Genomic DNA, 17,212 nt, shown 5'->3' on the forward strand with positions numbered 1-17,212 from the left:
ATGCCAAGAAACATTAGGAGCTTTATTATTGAATGTTATCTTTTAAAAAGTCTTCCAGCTTTTCATTTATACTAAATTTTCATTCATAACATATCAGTGAATATAGGTCAATCACAATAGATTCAAAGATAGGACAGTACACACTCGGAAACTTTTACGCCTTTTAAAATGGTTATTAAACCTGGCCTCCAGTGATTGTTTTCATTAATAGACCTTTTTTTTTTTTATTTTGCAAAGGACTACATAAGGGGGAATGTCCCAGCATGTCAACATTTTTTAATTGCAAAATATTAAATTAAGGACATAATGTTTGCGTGGAATGTTTGTGGACAAGATTGGGCAATGTAATCTAGTGATACTGCAGTTAGGTCCATTCAGGCCCAGGTGAGCAATTGTATCCTAAGGGTATTGCTGAACCAAAAGATGACAGTCCAAAGAGAGGCTGCAAATGAAATATCTCATCACTCTTTACCTACTTAAGCCTTTTGGTAATGACTCAGGTTAAGACATAGAAGATTTTATGTGTATAAAAGTCATCAATGAAACAAAGTGGAGAAGGATAACTAATATGTTGAATAGTAAAGTTAGAAATAAAAGATTGGAGAAAACTACAAAAATTTTAGTCATTTCGTTTTATACTGTCATAGGTGGAAAAAATGGATGGAGACTTTGCAATTGATATATTCAGTGAATAAATGGTTAGTCTTGATCTTTGATTCTCAAGAGAGAGCAAGACTATGAAGACTTAGTTTAATAGCAATTCCTATGAAGAAGATGAGAATTTTAGCCAATTGCAAGTTCAGTGTAGACCAACAGTGTGACTGTGAGAGCTAGAATCTTACTCTGTATCATAAAAAGCATGGGTATGATTATTTATAGTTTGCAAGGCACTTTTTTTAAAGTTGGGTTTCTCACGGTACAATTTACATAGTGTAAAATGCATCCGTTTCAGTGTAGCATTCTGAGTTCCAACGATGTCATACAATCATAGCACCACCACCACAGTGAAGACATAGACCATTTCCGTCAATCCAGACACTTCCCTATGTCCCTTCTAGTCGACCCCTCCCCTTCCCCCGGCTCCTGTTAACCCTTGTTTTCTGACCCCATGGTTTTGCAAAGCGTTTTTCACATAACTTCTTAAAATTTAATTCTCACAAGATGATCTCAACATTAATATTACCAACATGTCTATTTTATAAATTAAAGAACTAGGTCTCAGTTAAGCAACTTTCTGAAAGCTACACTATATAAGTAGTGGAGTCAAGACCTGAACCCTCATTTTCTAACAGAATCCTGAGCACATCCCTTGCCTCTTCCATCTAGCTCCTTGCTCCAGGATCCCCACTCTTGTCTGCATTGTTCGGTCACCTCCAAGTGGATCCTGTGTTAGGAGCCAGCATTTAACTTTCACAGTGACATACTGGAGGCAGGACTAGAGCAGTGTTTCTCAATCTTTTTGTCGTTGTCATTCCCCTAAGGAACTTTTAGAGATTTTCTTTTTCCTAATCACACCCCCCCAATTAAATTTTAACACCACGGATATACTATATATCTGTGTGTGTTCTGCATCTATCTGTACCTTGTATATAAAAAGAGTTTTTTTCACCTTTGCCCCAAGAACCAATTTGCCCCCATTGGGGGCAGTATCACCCTCACTGAGAATGCTTAGACTAGAGCAATAGTCTTCAACCATTGTCCCACCTGGTATGTGTGACACATGACCCTTGAGTGAGTATGAAACACATTCAAGGTTACGTCCAAGATTTTATGGCACCAAAAACTTTAGACTAAATAGTACAAGGCTTTTGGCTTGATGTTCACGAAAGCATGTTAAGAACATGTAGCTAAGTAAAATAAGCCATTTAGAGTACCTTCAAATATTATTTAACAGGAGAGGTTAAAATATGGCTGATCTAATTTTTTAAATAATTTTTCAAAAGTTGGCTTTTAATCTAGATCCAGACTTCAACCTATAGTGGGTGAACAAGGTCGTTCTACTGAAGAATAAACATTGATAAATCTTATTTTTGTTAAATGCTGCAATGCATATCATGTATAACTTTAACATGTTTTTAATGTGAATATGATTATTGCAAATGTGTCTTGCCTCATCACTGTATCTGCCTTTCATGAAGCAGTCATAACCGAAGAGTCATGATAACCACATCATTGTACTTAGTTGCCTTATGTGCAATGTAGAGGAAGATATATTCCTTAATTTTTTTTTATTGTGGTAAAATACACCTGACATAAAGTTTACCATCATAAACTTTTTTCCTTTTTTTTGAGGAAGATTAGCCCCTAGCTAACATCTGCTGCCAATCCTCCTCTTTTTTGCTGAGAAAGATTGGCCCTGAGCTAACATCTGTGCCCATCTTCCTCTATTTTATATGTGGGACACCTGCCACAGCATGGCTTGATAAGCGGTGTGTAGGTCTGTGCCCAGGATCCAAACTGGCAAACGCTGGGCCAGTAAAGCAGAGTGCACGAACTTAACTGCTACGCCATCAGGCCGGCCCCACATCATAAACATTTTTAAGTGTACCATTTAGTGATATTAAATACATTCAAATTGTTGTGCAACCATCACCAATATGGTCGACCTCCCCATAGCTCTTTTCACCTCGTAAAACTGAAACTCGATACCCATAAAACACTACCTCCCCTACCACCCCAGCCCCTGGCAACCACCATTATACTTTCTGTCTTTTTGATGTTGACTGTTCTAAGTACTTCATGTAAGTGGAAGCATACAGTATTTGTCTTTTTTATGACTGGCTTATTTTACTTAACATAATGTCTTCAAAGTTTATCCATGTTGTAGCACATTGCAGAGTTTTCTTCCGTTTTAAGGCTGAATAATATTGCATTGTATGTATATACCACATTTTGCTTATCCATTTATCCATCAATGGACACTTGAGTTGCTTCCACATTTTAGCTATTGTGAGGAATGGTGCTATGAACGTGTACAGCTATCTCTTCTAGATCCTGCTTTCAGTTCTTTGGGGTATATACTCAGAAGTGGAATTGGTGGGTCATATGTTAATTCTATTTTTAACTTTTTGAGAAACTGCTGTAGTGTTTCCCACAGCAGCTGTACCATTTTATATCCCTGCCAACAGTATACAAGGGTTCCAGTTTCTCTACATCCTCACCAACACCTGTTGTCTTCTGTTTTTTTGATAGTAGCCATTGTGAAGGGTTTGAGGTGGTATCACATTGCAGTTTTGATTTGCATTTCCCTAATGATTAGTGATGTTGAGCATCTTTTCATGTGCTTAATGGCCATTTGTATATCTTCTTTGGAGAAATGTCTATTCAAGTCCTATCCCTATTTTTGAATCAGGTTTTGTCGTGGAGTTTTAGGAGGTATCCCTATATTCTGGATATTAACCCCTTATCAAATATATGATTTACAAATATTTTCTCTCATTCTGTGGGTTTCCTTTTTACTCTGTTGATAGTGTCTTTTGATGCACAAAATTTTAAAATTTTTATGAAGTCCAGTTTGTCTGTTTTTCTTTTGTTGCCTATGCTTTTGGTGTCATACCCAAGGAATCATTGCCAAATCCAACGTCATGACACTTTTGTCTTATGTTTTCTTCCAAAGGTTTTACCTTAATGAAAAAATACTTTGTTGCTAAAAAATGCCAGCCATCATCTGAGCATTCAGTGTATTGTAATCTTTCTGCTGGTGAAGGGTGTTGTAAAAAATGCAATATAGGCAAAGCGCAATAAAACAAGGTATGCCTGTATAGAAACACAACTGATTTTTGTGTATTGATTTTGTATTCTACAACTTTACTGAATTCATTGATTAGTTCTAGCTGTTTTTTTGGTGGAATCTTCAGATTTTTTCTGTATATAATATCATGTTATCTGCAAATAGTGACAGTTTTACTTCTTACTTTCCAATTTGGATGCCATTTTTTTGTTTTTGTTTACCTAATTGCTCTGGCTAGGACTTCCAATACTATGTTGAATAAAAGCGGTGAGAGTGAGTATCCTTTTCTCCTTTCTGATCTTAGCGGTAAAGCTGTCAGCTTGTCACTATTGAGTGTAATGTTAGCTGTGGACTTGTCGTATATGGCCTTTATTATGTTGAAGTACATTCCCTCTATACTCAGTTTGTTGAGAGTTATCATAAATGGATGTTGAATTTTGTGAAATGCTTTTTCTGCATCTATTGAGAGCATCATATGATTTTTATCTTTTATTTTGTTAGTGTGGTATATCTGATTGGTTGGCAGATGTTGAACCATCTTTGCATTCTTGGAATAAATCCCACTTGATCATAGTGTATGATCCTTTTAATGTATTGTTGAATTTGGCTTGCTTATAATTTGTTGAGGACTTTTGCATTTATGTTCATCAGTGATATTGGTCTGTAAATTTTTTTCTTGTAGATCCTTGTCTGGTTTTGATATGGGGGTAACTAATAATTCTTTTAAATGCATTAGTTTCTCAAATCATGTAGAAAACAAGATTTAGAATTATGAACCAAAGTTACAGTATTACTGGTTTTATACTAGTAATTTATTTTTTCTCTTTAAATGTATTAGTCTCAAATCATGTAGAAAACAAGTGCAACTGCACAAAAGTGCAGTTACAAACCACTGTTACAGTAATACTAGGTTTTATAATTGTCCGTGTATTTACCTTTATTGAGATCTTTATTTCTCCATATGGCTTCAAGTTGCTGTCTAGTGTCCTTTCATTTCACTGTGCAGGACTCCCTTGAGCATTCTTACAGGGCGGGTCTAGTGGTCGCTAACTTCCTCAGCTTTTGTTTATCTGAGGATATCTTAATTTCTCCCTCAGTTTTGAAGGACAGTTTTGCCAGATAGAGAATTCTTGGTTGACAGTTTTTTTCTTTCAGCACTTTGAATATATCAGTCATCTGGCCTCCAAAGTTTCTGATGAGAAATCTGTTGATAATCTGAGGATCCCTTGTATGTGCTGATTATCTTCTATCTTGTTTTCAAGATTCTCCCTGTCTTTCTCTTTTGAAAGTTTGATTATAATGTTTCTCAGTGTGAGTCTCTTGGGAGTCTTTTGAGCTTCTTGGGAATTTGTATTCATGTCTTTCATCATGAAATTTTCAGCCATTATTTCTTCAGATTTTCTCTCTGCCCCCTTCTATCTTCTCGGACTCCCACAATGTATATGTTGGTCCACTTGCTGGTGTCCCACAGTCCACTAGACTCTGTTTGCTTTTCTTTGATCTTTTTCTTGCTGTTCCTCAGAATTGAGAATTTCCATTGTCCTATCTTTATGTTCACTGGTTCTTTCTTCTGTCTGTTCAAATCTGCCTTTGAATCCTTCCAGTGAATTTTTCATTGCAGTTATTTTAGTTTCAGCTCCAAAATTTCTTTTGCCTTCTTTTGGGGTTTTCTTTTTCTTTATTGAATTTCCATCTTGTTTGCACATTATTTTCTTGATGTTTTTCAAAATCTTTAGGTTTTGAGCATGTTTAAGACAATTGTTTTAAAGTATCTAGTAGATCTGCCATCAGGTCTTTTTCATGGACAGTTTCTATTGATTTATTTTTTCCTGGAATGTGCCATACTTCCCTGTTTCTTTGTATGCTACGTGATTTTTTGTTGAACAGTAGACGTTTGAATCTAAGTGGTAACTCTGGAAATCGGATTTTCCTCCTTCCCCAGGGTTTGCTATTTTTATTGTTTCTGTTGATTATTTTTGACTTTTTGATCGATGTAGACTGTCTTTGTGCCAAGATCAGCCTGAAGTGTAAACCTACGGCCTTCTCAAGTATTTTTTTTTTTTGAGGCTTTACCTGGGCATGCGCAGTCACTTTCTAGTTTTCCCCATATATACAGTTGTTTTTGAATGTTCTAGTGCTTAATGTCTGGCTCTTGAAAGTGGAAAAAGCAAAAAATCAAAGAGGGGAATAAAAGGGTGCCAGCCCCTTAAGTCTCCTACAAGTCAGTTCAGCCGAGAGAGGTGCTTGCAGCAAGGGAGGGAGGTGCAACAACAATGGCTCTTTGCACCTCAGAAGCCACAATTGGCATTCAGAGCACAGATCCCCAAGATTTGGAGGACAGGGTCCTTTTTGCCTATCCTGGCTCCCACAAACTTTGTGCAAGCTATGCCAGGAACAGGGGCTGGGAGTGGGGAATGAGTGGCTGCCACTGTCCTAAGAGCTGAAGTTGACCACAATTAACTGCAATTTATCATTCAAGCCTTTCCCTGGAAGTTACAAGCCTTCAGTAGATTCGAGAGTTCCAAAATGGCTACATCAGACAGATTCTTCCAGTGCGGTTGTTGTTTAGGAAGGGAGACTGAGTCCTGGTGCTTCTTGCCCCACTATCTTCCCAGGATCCTCTCCTTTCTTTTTTTCATTTGTTTTTGGCTTGTTGGTTATTTAAAAATCAGTGAATTTAAAATTGATAAGCTTTTATGAATGGAAATAACTATATCACAGAAAGTTATAATTGTCACAGCTGTTTCCAGTAGATTGCTGCTGCATTGATGACAAAGGCCTTAAGGAAAGCATGAGTCACATCACTTAACCCTTTCATCTGACTAAAGAAACACATTGTAATGTAAACGATTGAGAGTAAATTTGTTATATAGAATACCTCAAATCTAATTTAATTTCTAAATAAGCACAAAGGTGCAAACGTTTCTGCTTTGTTGTAACAGATAATGTGCAACAAATATATCTGAAAACTGGCTGTGACTCTGGTTGAGAGAGGCTGGTCCTTAAGAGGAAACTAAAGAGATAAGTTACCTACCCCAACACACCTAACATCTAATGATGGAACAAACAGAGGATAACAGCTTTAGATGTTCTGGTTCAAACAGGAGGAAAATTAAAGATAAAAGAAGTCACTGGTCAATGGCAGTTATATCCTGCCAGGCAAATGTTGGGAATCTCTTGACTAGGGAATACTTCTCCATGGCTTTCAACTTCACCCTCTTGATTCTTGGTTCTTCCCCTGGAGTCATCCTTCCTTTTTGATGAAAGGCAGCACATGTTTGTAGCTGAGTAGTTTTATCAGCCCAGCCAATAGAATTTTGGGGATCCAACAGCCTCCTTTCATTTTGTGCTCTTTCTTTCCATTTCATGCTAAGTTGGCAGGGTTTCTGCTGAGATAAATATCTCAAAAGCTTAAAAGTCTTTTGTGGTTTCCCTGGGATTCACTCCATTAGAAAAAAGGCACATCCACACATCTTTTCAAAATAATCCCTTCTCTATCTCAGGCTCATGTTAAGATGGCTGAGGGTCAATGCTTTTAAATTCCTACAGGCATTCTGGCTTGATTCAAGGGATCTTTGAGACCACCCTTAATTGTCTGAAAGGGACCTGTGATTCAGTCGTCTGAGCTTTTGATCTTAGGTTTTAGGAAAAGGGTGTATAGTCACACTCTCGACATTCTCTATCCAGCCTGCTTTCCTAACAGCGAATCTCTTAATTTTAGTGTCTTTCGCCATCTGTACAGTCAGAATTTTTTAAATCAAGCCCTGTTTCCTTTTTACTTAACAGTTCTTATCTCAATTTCTCTCTCGGATTTTACTCTAATTGGCAAGAAGAAACCAGTTGGTGCTTTCAAAACATTGCTTGGAAATCTCTTGGACTGTATATCCAAGCTTCTTGCTTACAAGTGCTGCTTCCCACAAAACTGCAGGATACAATTTCACTAAGCTTCTTGCCAACAGAACAAGGATCTCCCTTCCTCCAGCTTCTAATAACATGTTCCTCATTTCCTTCTGAGCTCTCACCAGCAGCGTCTTTAAAGTCCAGATTTCTACATTTCTACTAATAATCTGTTCAAGGCATTTTAGGCTTTCTCTGTCATGCTACCCAAATTCTTCCATTCTCCTCTCACCATTCAGTTCCAAAGCCACTCTCACATTTTAGATTCTAGTTACAGCCCAGCACCCCACTTCCAGGTACCAAATTCTGTATTAGTTTTCAACTGTTGTGTAACAAATAACTACAAATTTAGTGGCTTAGAACAGCAAACATTTGCTGCCTCATAGTTTCCATGGGTCAGGCGTCCAGGCACAGCTTAGCTGAGTTCTCTGCTCTTGGTCTCACAAGGCTGAAATCAAGGTGTCAGCCGGGCTTCATTTTCATATGGAGGCTTGAGTCTGGGGAAGAATCTGCCTTCAAGCTCATTCAGGTTGTTGGTAGAACCCATTTCCTTGCAGCTGCATGACTAAGGACCTTGGGTTCTTAGCGGCTATGAGCTAGAGGCCTTACATCTACATTGCTCCCCTGCCATGTGGCTTTCTCACAGGCCCTCTCTGAACATGGCAGCTTATTTCTTCAAGACTAGCAGCAGAATCCTCATGCCAGTCTGCTAAGACTGAGTCTCATATAACATAAGATAATCGTGAGAGTGACATCTATCACCTGTGCCATATTCTATTGATCAGAAGTTACAGATTCTGCCTACATAGAGGAGCGTACAAGAGTGCTTCATTGGGAGACACCTTAGGGCATGTACCCCAAAGATGGTAAAGTAGGCTGAATAATATCCCCGAGAGATATCCGGTTATAATCCTTGGAAACTGTAAATGTTACCTTATTTGATGGAAAAAAAGGGGCTTTGAAGTTGTAATTAAGATAGAGATCTTGAGATAAGGGGATTGTCTTGGATTATTTGGGTGAGCACTAAATGCACTCACCTGTATTCTTCTAAGAATGAGGCAGAGGGAGATTAGACACATACACAGAGGAGAAGCCCATGTGAAGACGAAGCAGAGAGAAATTTGAAGATGCTTGAATTTTGAAGGCCTTGGTTGAAGATTGAGGCAGTGCAGCCACAGCCAAGGAATGCTGCTGGCCGCTGGCAGCTAGGAGCACATTCTCCCCTAGAGCCTCTGTAGGGAGTGTGGCCCTGCTCACACCCTCATTTCTGCCTGGTGATACTGACTTTGCTCTTCCGGCCTCCAAAGCTGAGAAGGTAATGTCTGTTGTTTTAGGCCACCTGGTTTGTGATAATTTTTTACAGCAGCCACAGGAAACTAGTACAGGTGGGTATTTATTAATATCTCAGTGTTGCTTTTTTAATGCGTTTCACTGGTTACTCGATGATGTTAAGTATCTTCTCATAAGATTATTGACTGTCCAAGTTTTTCTTCTATGAGTTTTTCAACTCATGTCCTTTGTCTCCTTTTTTTAAATTCACTTTCTTATTGATTAGTAGGAATTCTTTACATAGTCTAATTAATAATCCTATGTCAGTTTCCATGTTACTAAAGAGATATTTATCTTCTAATCTGTAGCTTGTCTTTCTGCCTTATTTATGGTGTTGTCTGCATTCAGAAGATTTTTTTCACCTTTTTTTAATTATGGAAATTTTTAAACATCCTCAAAAGAAGAGAGAATGGTATCCTAACTCTTCCATGTACCTATCACTCAGCTTCAACAATTGTCAGTATTTTTTCCCAGAAGTATTCGTCTTTTCCTTTAAGTTTTATATTTTTTGCGCATTGTCTAAGAAATCCTTAAAGAAAGATTGTGTTGCTGCTATTTGCGTGGCTGAGTATTTCTGTCATGATAAGACAGTCATTCTTTTTGTCATAACACTTGTTCTTTTTTCACCTTTACTTTTAGATAAATGTTACTGTACTTGTAGTGAGCTCTAATGTACACAGAGCATTACTGCACCCGTGCTAACCTGTACTTTCTTCCTGAACAACATGTACTTTTCTTATTCAGCACCAGCTATTGATTCAGATCTTGGGAACTTGCCAATTGTCCCAGCAACGTCGTACGTGTCACCACAGAGCTTGTTGAAAGTCCCGTGTGTCCTTGTAAGAAGGCTAATCAATCATTCAGGAGACGTCAAAATAGAAGCCTGAGTTGGCTTTGCTGGCCTTTTTTTTTTAAGAAGTAATTCCTCTCAATTTTTTCCCTTTGTTTCTAGTGTGCCACCTGGGCTTGAAGGCGTGAAAGAACAAGACCTCTGCAACAAGATAATGGCTAAAATACTGGAAAATTATAATACCCTGTTTGAAGTAGAATATACAGAAAATGATAACCAGAGGTGTGAAAGCCTGGCCAGGCTTATCATAGTAAAAGTAAGTGACTTTGGTACTTAGTTTTCAGTATTGCTGTATTTTGAATGGGAGATATTTTATTTAAATCATTCTTTGTCGTAAAAATTCCATATGGATATAACTTCAGATTATTATTCCTATATTTATTAAGTTCTTTTATGAAGTCTGTTCTCTGTATCAAGTGTGTGTTAAACTGATATATTTTCTTTGAAGATTGGAGAACAATTGTGATTGATGTTTCTTTGCTGCTATAAAAATTCTCTGTAAAGCACTTGCGTGAGCCCAGTGCTGTGGTGGATTCGGTGCGCCACCTTTTTATGGAAGCTTGGTTACAGCAGGAATACGTGCTGATGGCTGTGTTCATGAGTGCCAGCCTCCTGACTAGGTTGCAAATTCCTGAAGATAATATTACTGTGTCTTTCTGTCTCTCTTGTGTCTGGCACACTTTCAAATTCAACATCAGATTTTAAGTCCCATATATGTAGTCCTTGGTAACTATCATCAGTAAAGGAGAGTATTTGAGAAACCTATAAAAGAGTCCTTGACAATACTAACTACATCTTTGTATACATTGGCTGGTATTTTATCATCTATCCTTTACACATTAGGTGAATGCATATAGGTCTCTAAAGACTTACAATTGAGAGTCAGAGGATAAACATCCAAATCCTCTAGACGTGGGAAAAGAGGGAAAGTATCTTATTTCTTTCTCGTTTATATTGAGGTAAATCATAATGGATCTGAAACCCTCAGGAGGCTTTCTGAGACTTATCAAATTTACAGACCGCATTGTACTCTTATTGGTTCACATGGCAATGAATGATACAACCAGAGGCACTTGGTTTGGGCATTGAAGGGGTGTTTTCGTCTCTTCTTCCAGTGGAGGCCATGACTTTGAAGAAGAAATAAAAGAGTAATGGATATCAAGTAGCACCCTACCAAAACAGCAGAAGATGACCCAAACTAGGTTTTCTTAACTAGGGCTTATGCTGTTAATACAACAGACTCCCTATAAGGGAGAGTACATCTGAGAGGAATGCTTTTAGCGGGAATCTTGCCAACCTGGTAAAGAGAACTTTAAAATGAAATTTGAGGGAAGGGAAGAACAATGCTCAGATAAAATGATAAGGTGAGATACTTTGGAGAATATCAAGTGTAACCTAAGATGGAGATATCATGGTAGCTGAAAAAGTATGTCAGTGATTCACAAGAGAAAATTTAAAAAAAAAAAAAAAACACTTATATTAGTTTTGCTACCAAAAAAATTGATAAATTATTTTTTAAATAAAAAAAAATCTACCTTAAGTTTGTTCCTCTGATTCCTGTGGTACTTTGCAAAAGGGTCTCTTTTTGAAACATTATAAAATGGTTGGCTTTGTTTCAGCTATACTGTGATAAGCGCTTTTTAACACTCATGCCTTTTAACTGGGGCTGATAATAAGGTAAACCTAAAATATAATGAAAATAGATGAACATGATCTTGTCGGCCAGACAAACCTGCTGAGATAGAGGTAATCGCTGGAATATGCAGTGGGAGGTTATATGCTGTGCTAGTGAAATAGCACCTGTTGAGCTGTGTGGAAGAGAGCCCTCCTGGGAAATGCTTGAGCCGCGAGGCCTAAGCCTGGTGGAGAATGTAGCATGAGAGGAAGAGAGAAGACACACAAACTGATAGGACTGTTGGGAGCCAAATACCGGTATCTTAGGTGGATGAAGATGACTGCTGCTCTCCTAACACAAGCTTCCTTTCTGGCCTAGAGGCAGACAGATGTCATGTTTGGAAACTACGTCTGTACTCTGGAAGCATCATTGTGCTAATATTTGGTGCATTTTTCAAGTTGATCTTGCTGATGGTCTCATCTCTGAGATGGTAGATAATGCGACAAAGGAATGTGATTTTTCTGGACTTAGTTACAACTAATAGGGATGAAATGGAAGTTATGGAAATCATTTTAATGGGATGTGTCAGTGCCATTTTAGAGGCCATAATAATGAAGAACATGCTAGTCACAGTTAGATTTGTAAGCCTGGACCTTGTTTACAGAGCAGATTCTTTTTTTATTCCTAAAGTCATAGAAACATTAGATATAAACCAAAAGGAAGCTGGATTAAAAAGGAATTGAGAGACTCACAATGAAATCGTTAACCTACTGAAAAGTAGGAAAAATGGAAGGGCAACTAAAAAACCCAAAGTCTCCTTCTGGTCATTCTCATGAGCTTAGCTTTTAGAAGGATGTATACAAAAAAAGGAAACAGGCACAAAACAAGTGATAAATACACACAAGTGACAGAGACATAAAATAGCTGAGAATAGCTTAGGCTCATGAAAACTTCCGAGATATAGAAAAAGGCTTTTATGAGGAAAAAGTACTAAATATATCCACTGACGCCTCTGTGTACCCCAGTGTGGGAAACAGAGTCATAAAGTGTTGAATGAAGTTTCTCATGATATCCTTGTGGGCTAAGAGGAGATTTGGGGCCTAGACAAATATATGTTTGGCTGTATTTGGACCTGGATGAAGAACTTTGACCAGACTGTTAGAGTGTGGATTGATGTTAACTTCAAGGGAGGTCTCTGCGTTTGTGTCATTTTTCAGTGTTTTAATCATTGACTTGAATGAGCACATATTTAGTACATTTGCAAGTGAAATAAAGCTAGAAGAATAGGCCAGATGTTGAATGGCTGGATATGTAGACCAAGAAAATGGGGGTGGGGGGGCAGCCATTTCCCTCTCCTTCCTTGCTTAAGAAAAAGTTTTATTTGGCTTACATCAATGTGCTGAGGTCACATGGGCCCCTCCCTCAGCCCCAAAGGATGGATGAATTATAAATGGTCTCTTGTACCGTCCTCTTCAGCCAGTGATTGACTTAAAGGTTGGCTGTGACACAGTTCCGGCCAAGGAGAGATGTAAGGGAAAGTGTGCTGGGAGCAGAAGGCCTCTGGAAACGATTTTCATCCCTGATTACAAAACAGAGTGAATGGTGTAAGAGATCAGAGCTGTAGTTGCCTCTGGGTGGAGTAGGGGGTGGCGGCAGTGGTGACGACTGACCAGGAAAGTGTCCAAGGGGGCTTTCTGGCCTGATGAAAACGTTCCGTAGGTGTATACCAGTGTATGCGTATCAGAACTCATTCAGCTGTACACGTTTTATGCATTTTACTGTATGTAAATTATTTTTTAAATTTTTAATTAAAATAAGAGAGAAAGATAGCAGGCCTCTGGGTCAAGATGCCCACTCCTCCAAACCTGCTTTCCTATGTTTTCATGTACAGGTACAGTGCTTGGAGCTGCTGCCACTGTCTTTTGCCCTTGATGAATGTATCACTGACTCACTGAGGTTGGCAGCTAAAGGAGGAAAAAGCCTTGGTTCCTTATCACTGCTGATCTGCTGATCCAACCCTGATCACACATACCCCTGGACTACCAGTTACCTGAGGGGAATAAGTGTCCTCATAGTATAAACTACTTTTAGTGAAGTATTCTGTTTCTTGCATCAAATGCATCATATCTGATACGATCAATATAATCAGAAAGTCCTTTACTTAGGTTCATAAAATGATTTCCATAAAATGATTTACACCTCCTCCATGAGGAGACCAAAATTAATAATAGTTAAATTGGGAATCATCCATGGGTTTTAGTTAATTGCTAGCACAGTATGAGATGTCAGTGTGATGTGATTGCCAAAAACCCCACAAAATCATTCACGGAGTACAGCAGTAGTATCTAGAATAGAGAGTCTCTGTCTCGCTGTACTTGGTGTAGGTCAGGCAGTATCTGCAGTGTCATACCCGACTCTGGGGACTACATTCTGACTCTGCTGACAGTCACCATGGTCCTCATTTATTCTCACAAAAGACAGCCTGGGAGACTGTCTTTTGCTTCAGTTACCATTCTGCTGATTCCTTCTAAATCTAACTCTAGCCCCATTGTATCAGAAGAGCAGTAGAGCCGTATTTCTCACTACCTGTAAAAAGCCATGCTGGTACCTGAAATTGCTCACACCCCAAAACATCTCAAAACAATGTCTCTCTTCTGCCCTCTCCAACCTTAGTTTGCCAGCCCCTGGCGTGCCAAGCTAGAATCTTTAGTTTATCCTTAATTCCGCCTCCTCTACCATTCCCACCAGGACTCATATTCTGTCTTAGACATCTCTCTTGGAATGGGTGTCCTTTGTCCACCCACTACCACTGCTTTAGATTGGGCCCTTATCACAGCCACACAATTTCAATCTGTTCTCCCACTTCTAGGCTCACCCGCTTCCCATCTCCTTTACAAGCCTCATCATATCATGCTCCTGCCCTGAGTGAGCAGACGTTTTGCAGCTGTTGTTGTTTTGCCTCCCACCCTTTTGCTGACATTATACCGTTAAGACTCCTTTACTTGGAATTGAGGCCCTTTGCACTCCATCCCCAAACCAAACTTTCCCCATTAAACACTTGAATGAGTATTGAATGTTCTTGTCTTCTTCCTGTTTCTGGAGCCTCTCTTCATTCTCCTTTGAGGACTTTTCCTTCTTAAACATTGCTATTTCCTAGGCCCATTCTTAGGTCCTCAATCCAGAGCTCTCCCTGGCAAACCATACCTACATCCCCAGCTGCCTGGCTTTCGCTCGCACCTGCATGTCCTCATCTTCTCTTGCCCTTGAAGGTCTAATGGTCCACTGTATTCTGGGGCTTCATGAATGGCCCATCCATCCACACAAGCGCTCCAGGTTCATGTCCATCAGTCACTAAAACCTGTTAATTCTACTGCTTAAGTATCTCTTAATTCTCCCACCCTCACTGGTGCCTCCTCCTTGCCTCTCACCCAGGCAAGAACCTTCTATCCCTGGCTCATTATCACAATCACCTGATGACTCAGACTTACTGAGTCAGAAACTCGTGGCAGAGCTCCAAAACCTGTATGTTAAAAGATTTCCTTGGCAATTTTAATAATCAGCCCGATTTGAGAACTGATTGGTCCTTGGGAGACTACTGCAATAGCCTCCTTACTGGTTTCCCTCACTCTAGTCTGCCCCTCGACGCCATCTTCCCTCTTCTGCTGCCTAAAGTACTTCCTATCATGCAAATATGACATGTCACTTCCCGTATCAGAATTCCTCAGTGGTTCCTCGTCACCTATCCTGATATTATAAACCTGACAAACAAGGCTTTTCATGATTTGAACCCACCCTACCTATTCACACTTCTTTTCCACCACTCCCTCCCATATATTTGATGCCCCAGAAGGCATTAATTGGTGTAATTGTAGAAACGATGTCATTTCAGGCCTCATGCTTTTTGAGCTAGTAAGCACAGTGCTTGACATTGAAAATTCCTTGAAGTCAATGTCTAGACTCTGTTTATTCATTTTACTGAAAATAATGTCTATGATCATAATTTGTATATAGCGTGAAAGAAATAATGTTTTTAAATTGAATGAAATTAGAAGCATGATAGTTCACTGAATACTTTAGACTACCATATTTAAGAAAAGGTACCAGATACTTCTAAAGTCTTCAACAGTTCTGGAAAGAGCACTGATGTTAGGATAAAAGGCTTATCTCTGTAACCTGGCTTCTCAACAGTGTGGCTGGGTAATGAGTAATATCTCTGTTCCTCTTTCCTGTTATCGAAAATGGCAAAAATCTTATAGATTTTTTTGTGGGTTTTAAGTCATTAACGCTTGTGAAAGTATTTTCAAAGCCAGTTAAGTATTATAAAACTATAAAGTGTTTTTATTCTTGGTTTGGGTGATAATATAGGCTGAAGAGTAACTGATGAAACCGTTGGCTTGCTCTGAAATGATCTGGTCAGAGATACTTGAGCAGATATACTAATAAACTTAGAGCACAGAGTTAAGAACTCCAGTTCTGGAATCACAATGGATGAGAATTTGCAATTTGTCTCACTCTGCTCCAATTACTCAGTCTCTCTTTCAAACTTGGTATTCTCATCTGTAAAATAGGAAAAATATCAGTAACTAATTTGGCTGTTTTGTTATGATTAAATGGGATAATCATAGCAAATTTTCAGTAAATTTTACATTTAAAATAAAAAAGCCATTAGGGTCACATCAACCTTTATGATGTCACCTGACTTCCCTTTACCTTAAAGGGAATCAGGTTTGATGATAGAGGGAAGACAGTCAAAAGCAGAAAAATAAAGTTGCCAATCAGATATGTTACTCAGGACAGAAAAGTTCCTGCCTCTAGACAGTTCTTACTATTCGCTCAGTATTCTAGCTTTTCATATGATTCAGTGTCCTTTTGTCTTTGGAAGGGCAGGAGTCTGATTGTGCCCTCAATGGCTAGAAGAGTGTGATTTTAGTATTTAATGGATCTATCCAGATCTGCTTTTTGACAGTGAATCATTTTTTCAAAAGCAACAAAAACACAAAACTCCTTTAAGTGGAAGTTTTATGGAAGAATGGAGTATCTAAGTGGCCCTGTGCAAAATGATTGGCATTTCAGCAAGTCGCTGAGGAGAGGAAGGGAAGCGGATGTGCAGAAACCTTCCAGGCAGAAGAGTGTGTTTTAGGTCATAGAGTGTTTGTGTAGTGGTGACCAGACATTTCTGGCTAGACCATAGGAAATGGCAGGAGAGAGCTAGATACTAGAGTTAAGCTAGTGTGGAGTTCAACTGTATAGTTAAAACTTATAGGAGAATGATGAAAGGTTTTAAGAACAGGATGGATTTAATTAAGCTGTATTTTAGATTTTTACTTTATCTCTGGCACAAACAGAAAGTTGATGTGACTCTCAGTGAAGCATTTTTGTCATAGGCTGTCAAGGGATTCACCTAACAACTATTTCTGCTCAGCTAACTCCAGTCAGTGCTGCACAATTGATCATGGCTTCTACAACCCGTTCATCAGCCTCACTTCCACACGGGCTTCCTCTACCAGGGGGCCAAGGCAAAGATTAGGAAAAAGCTTTACCTGCATGACCCCTCCTTCAGTTCCCTTTTCCCTGCCATTCTCTGAGAGTGAACCTTGGTCCCTACAAGGTTTTCTCAGATTCTGCAATGGTTTGGCCATGTCTACCAGTTCTAGTTACTTCAATCAAAGTAATTTTGGATAGACCTCTTAGGAGTGTGACATTTAAAGAAATCTGTAATCTGCTGGAGGTCTGAGAATGTATATGTTGGCTCTTGGCATTTTGGCCCACATTTTGCTGAACTTGGCAAGTA

At 38.9% G+C, this 17,212-nt stretch overlaps 1 protein-coding gene across 14 annotated transcripts in view; it reads left to right on the top strand.

Annotated features, from left to right (window-relative positions):
* The window catches only part of FAM13A (family with sequence similarity 13 member A), a 314,872-nt gene that overhangs the window by 108,272 nt on the left and 189,388 nt on the right, over window positions 1-17,212 (top strand). For all 14 annotated transcript variants that reach the window (XR_011538612.1, XM_070614305.1, XM_070614309.1 and 11 more), the window contains exon 5: window positions 9,909-10,062. Coding sequence is in view for 13 of the 14 variants with exons in the window: in XM_070614305.1 (XP_070470406.1) it covers window positions 9,909-10,062 (154 nt within the window). In the remaining variant the exon portion in view is untranslated. The remainder of the gene's footprint in view (window positions 1-9,908; window positions 10,063-17,212) is intronic.

Source organism: Equus przewalskii, chromosome 3 (assembly GCF_037783145.1).
Source record: "Equus przewalskii isolate Varuska chromosome 3, EquPr2, whole genome shotgun sequence".
Lineage (NCBI taxonomy): Eukaryota > Metazoa > Chordata > Mammalia > Perissodactyla > Equidae > Equus > Equus przewalskii.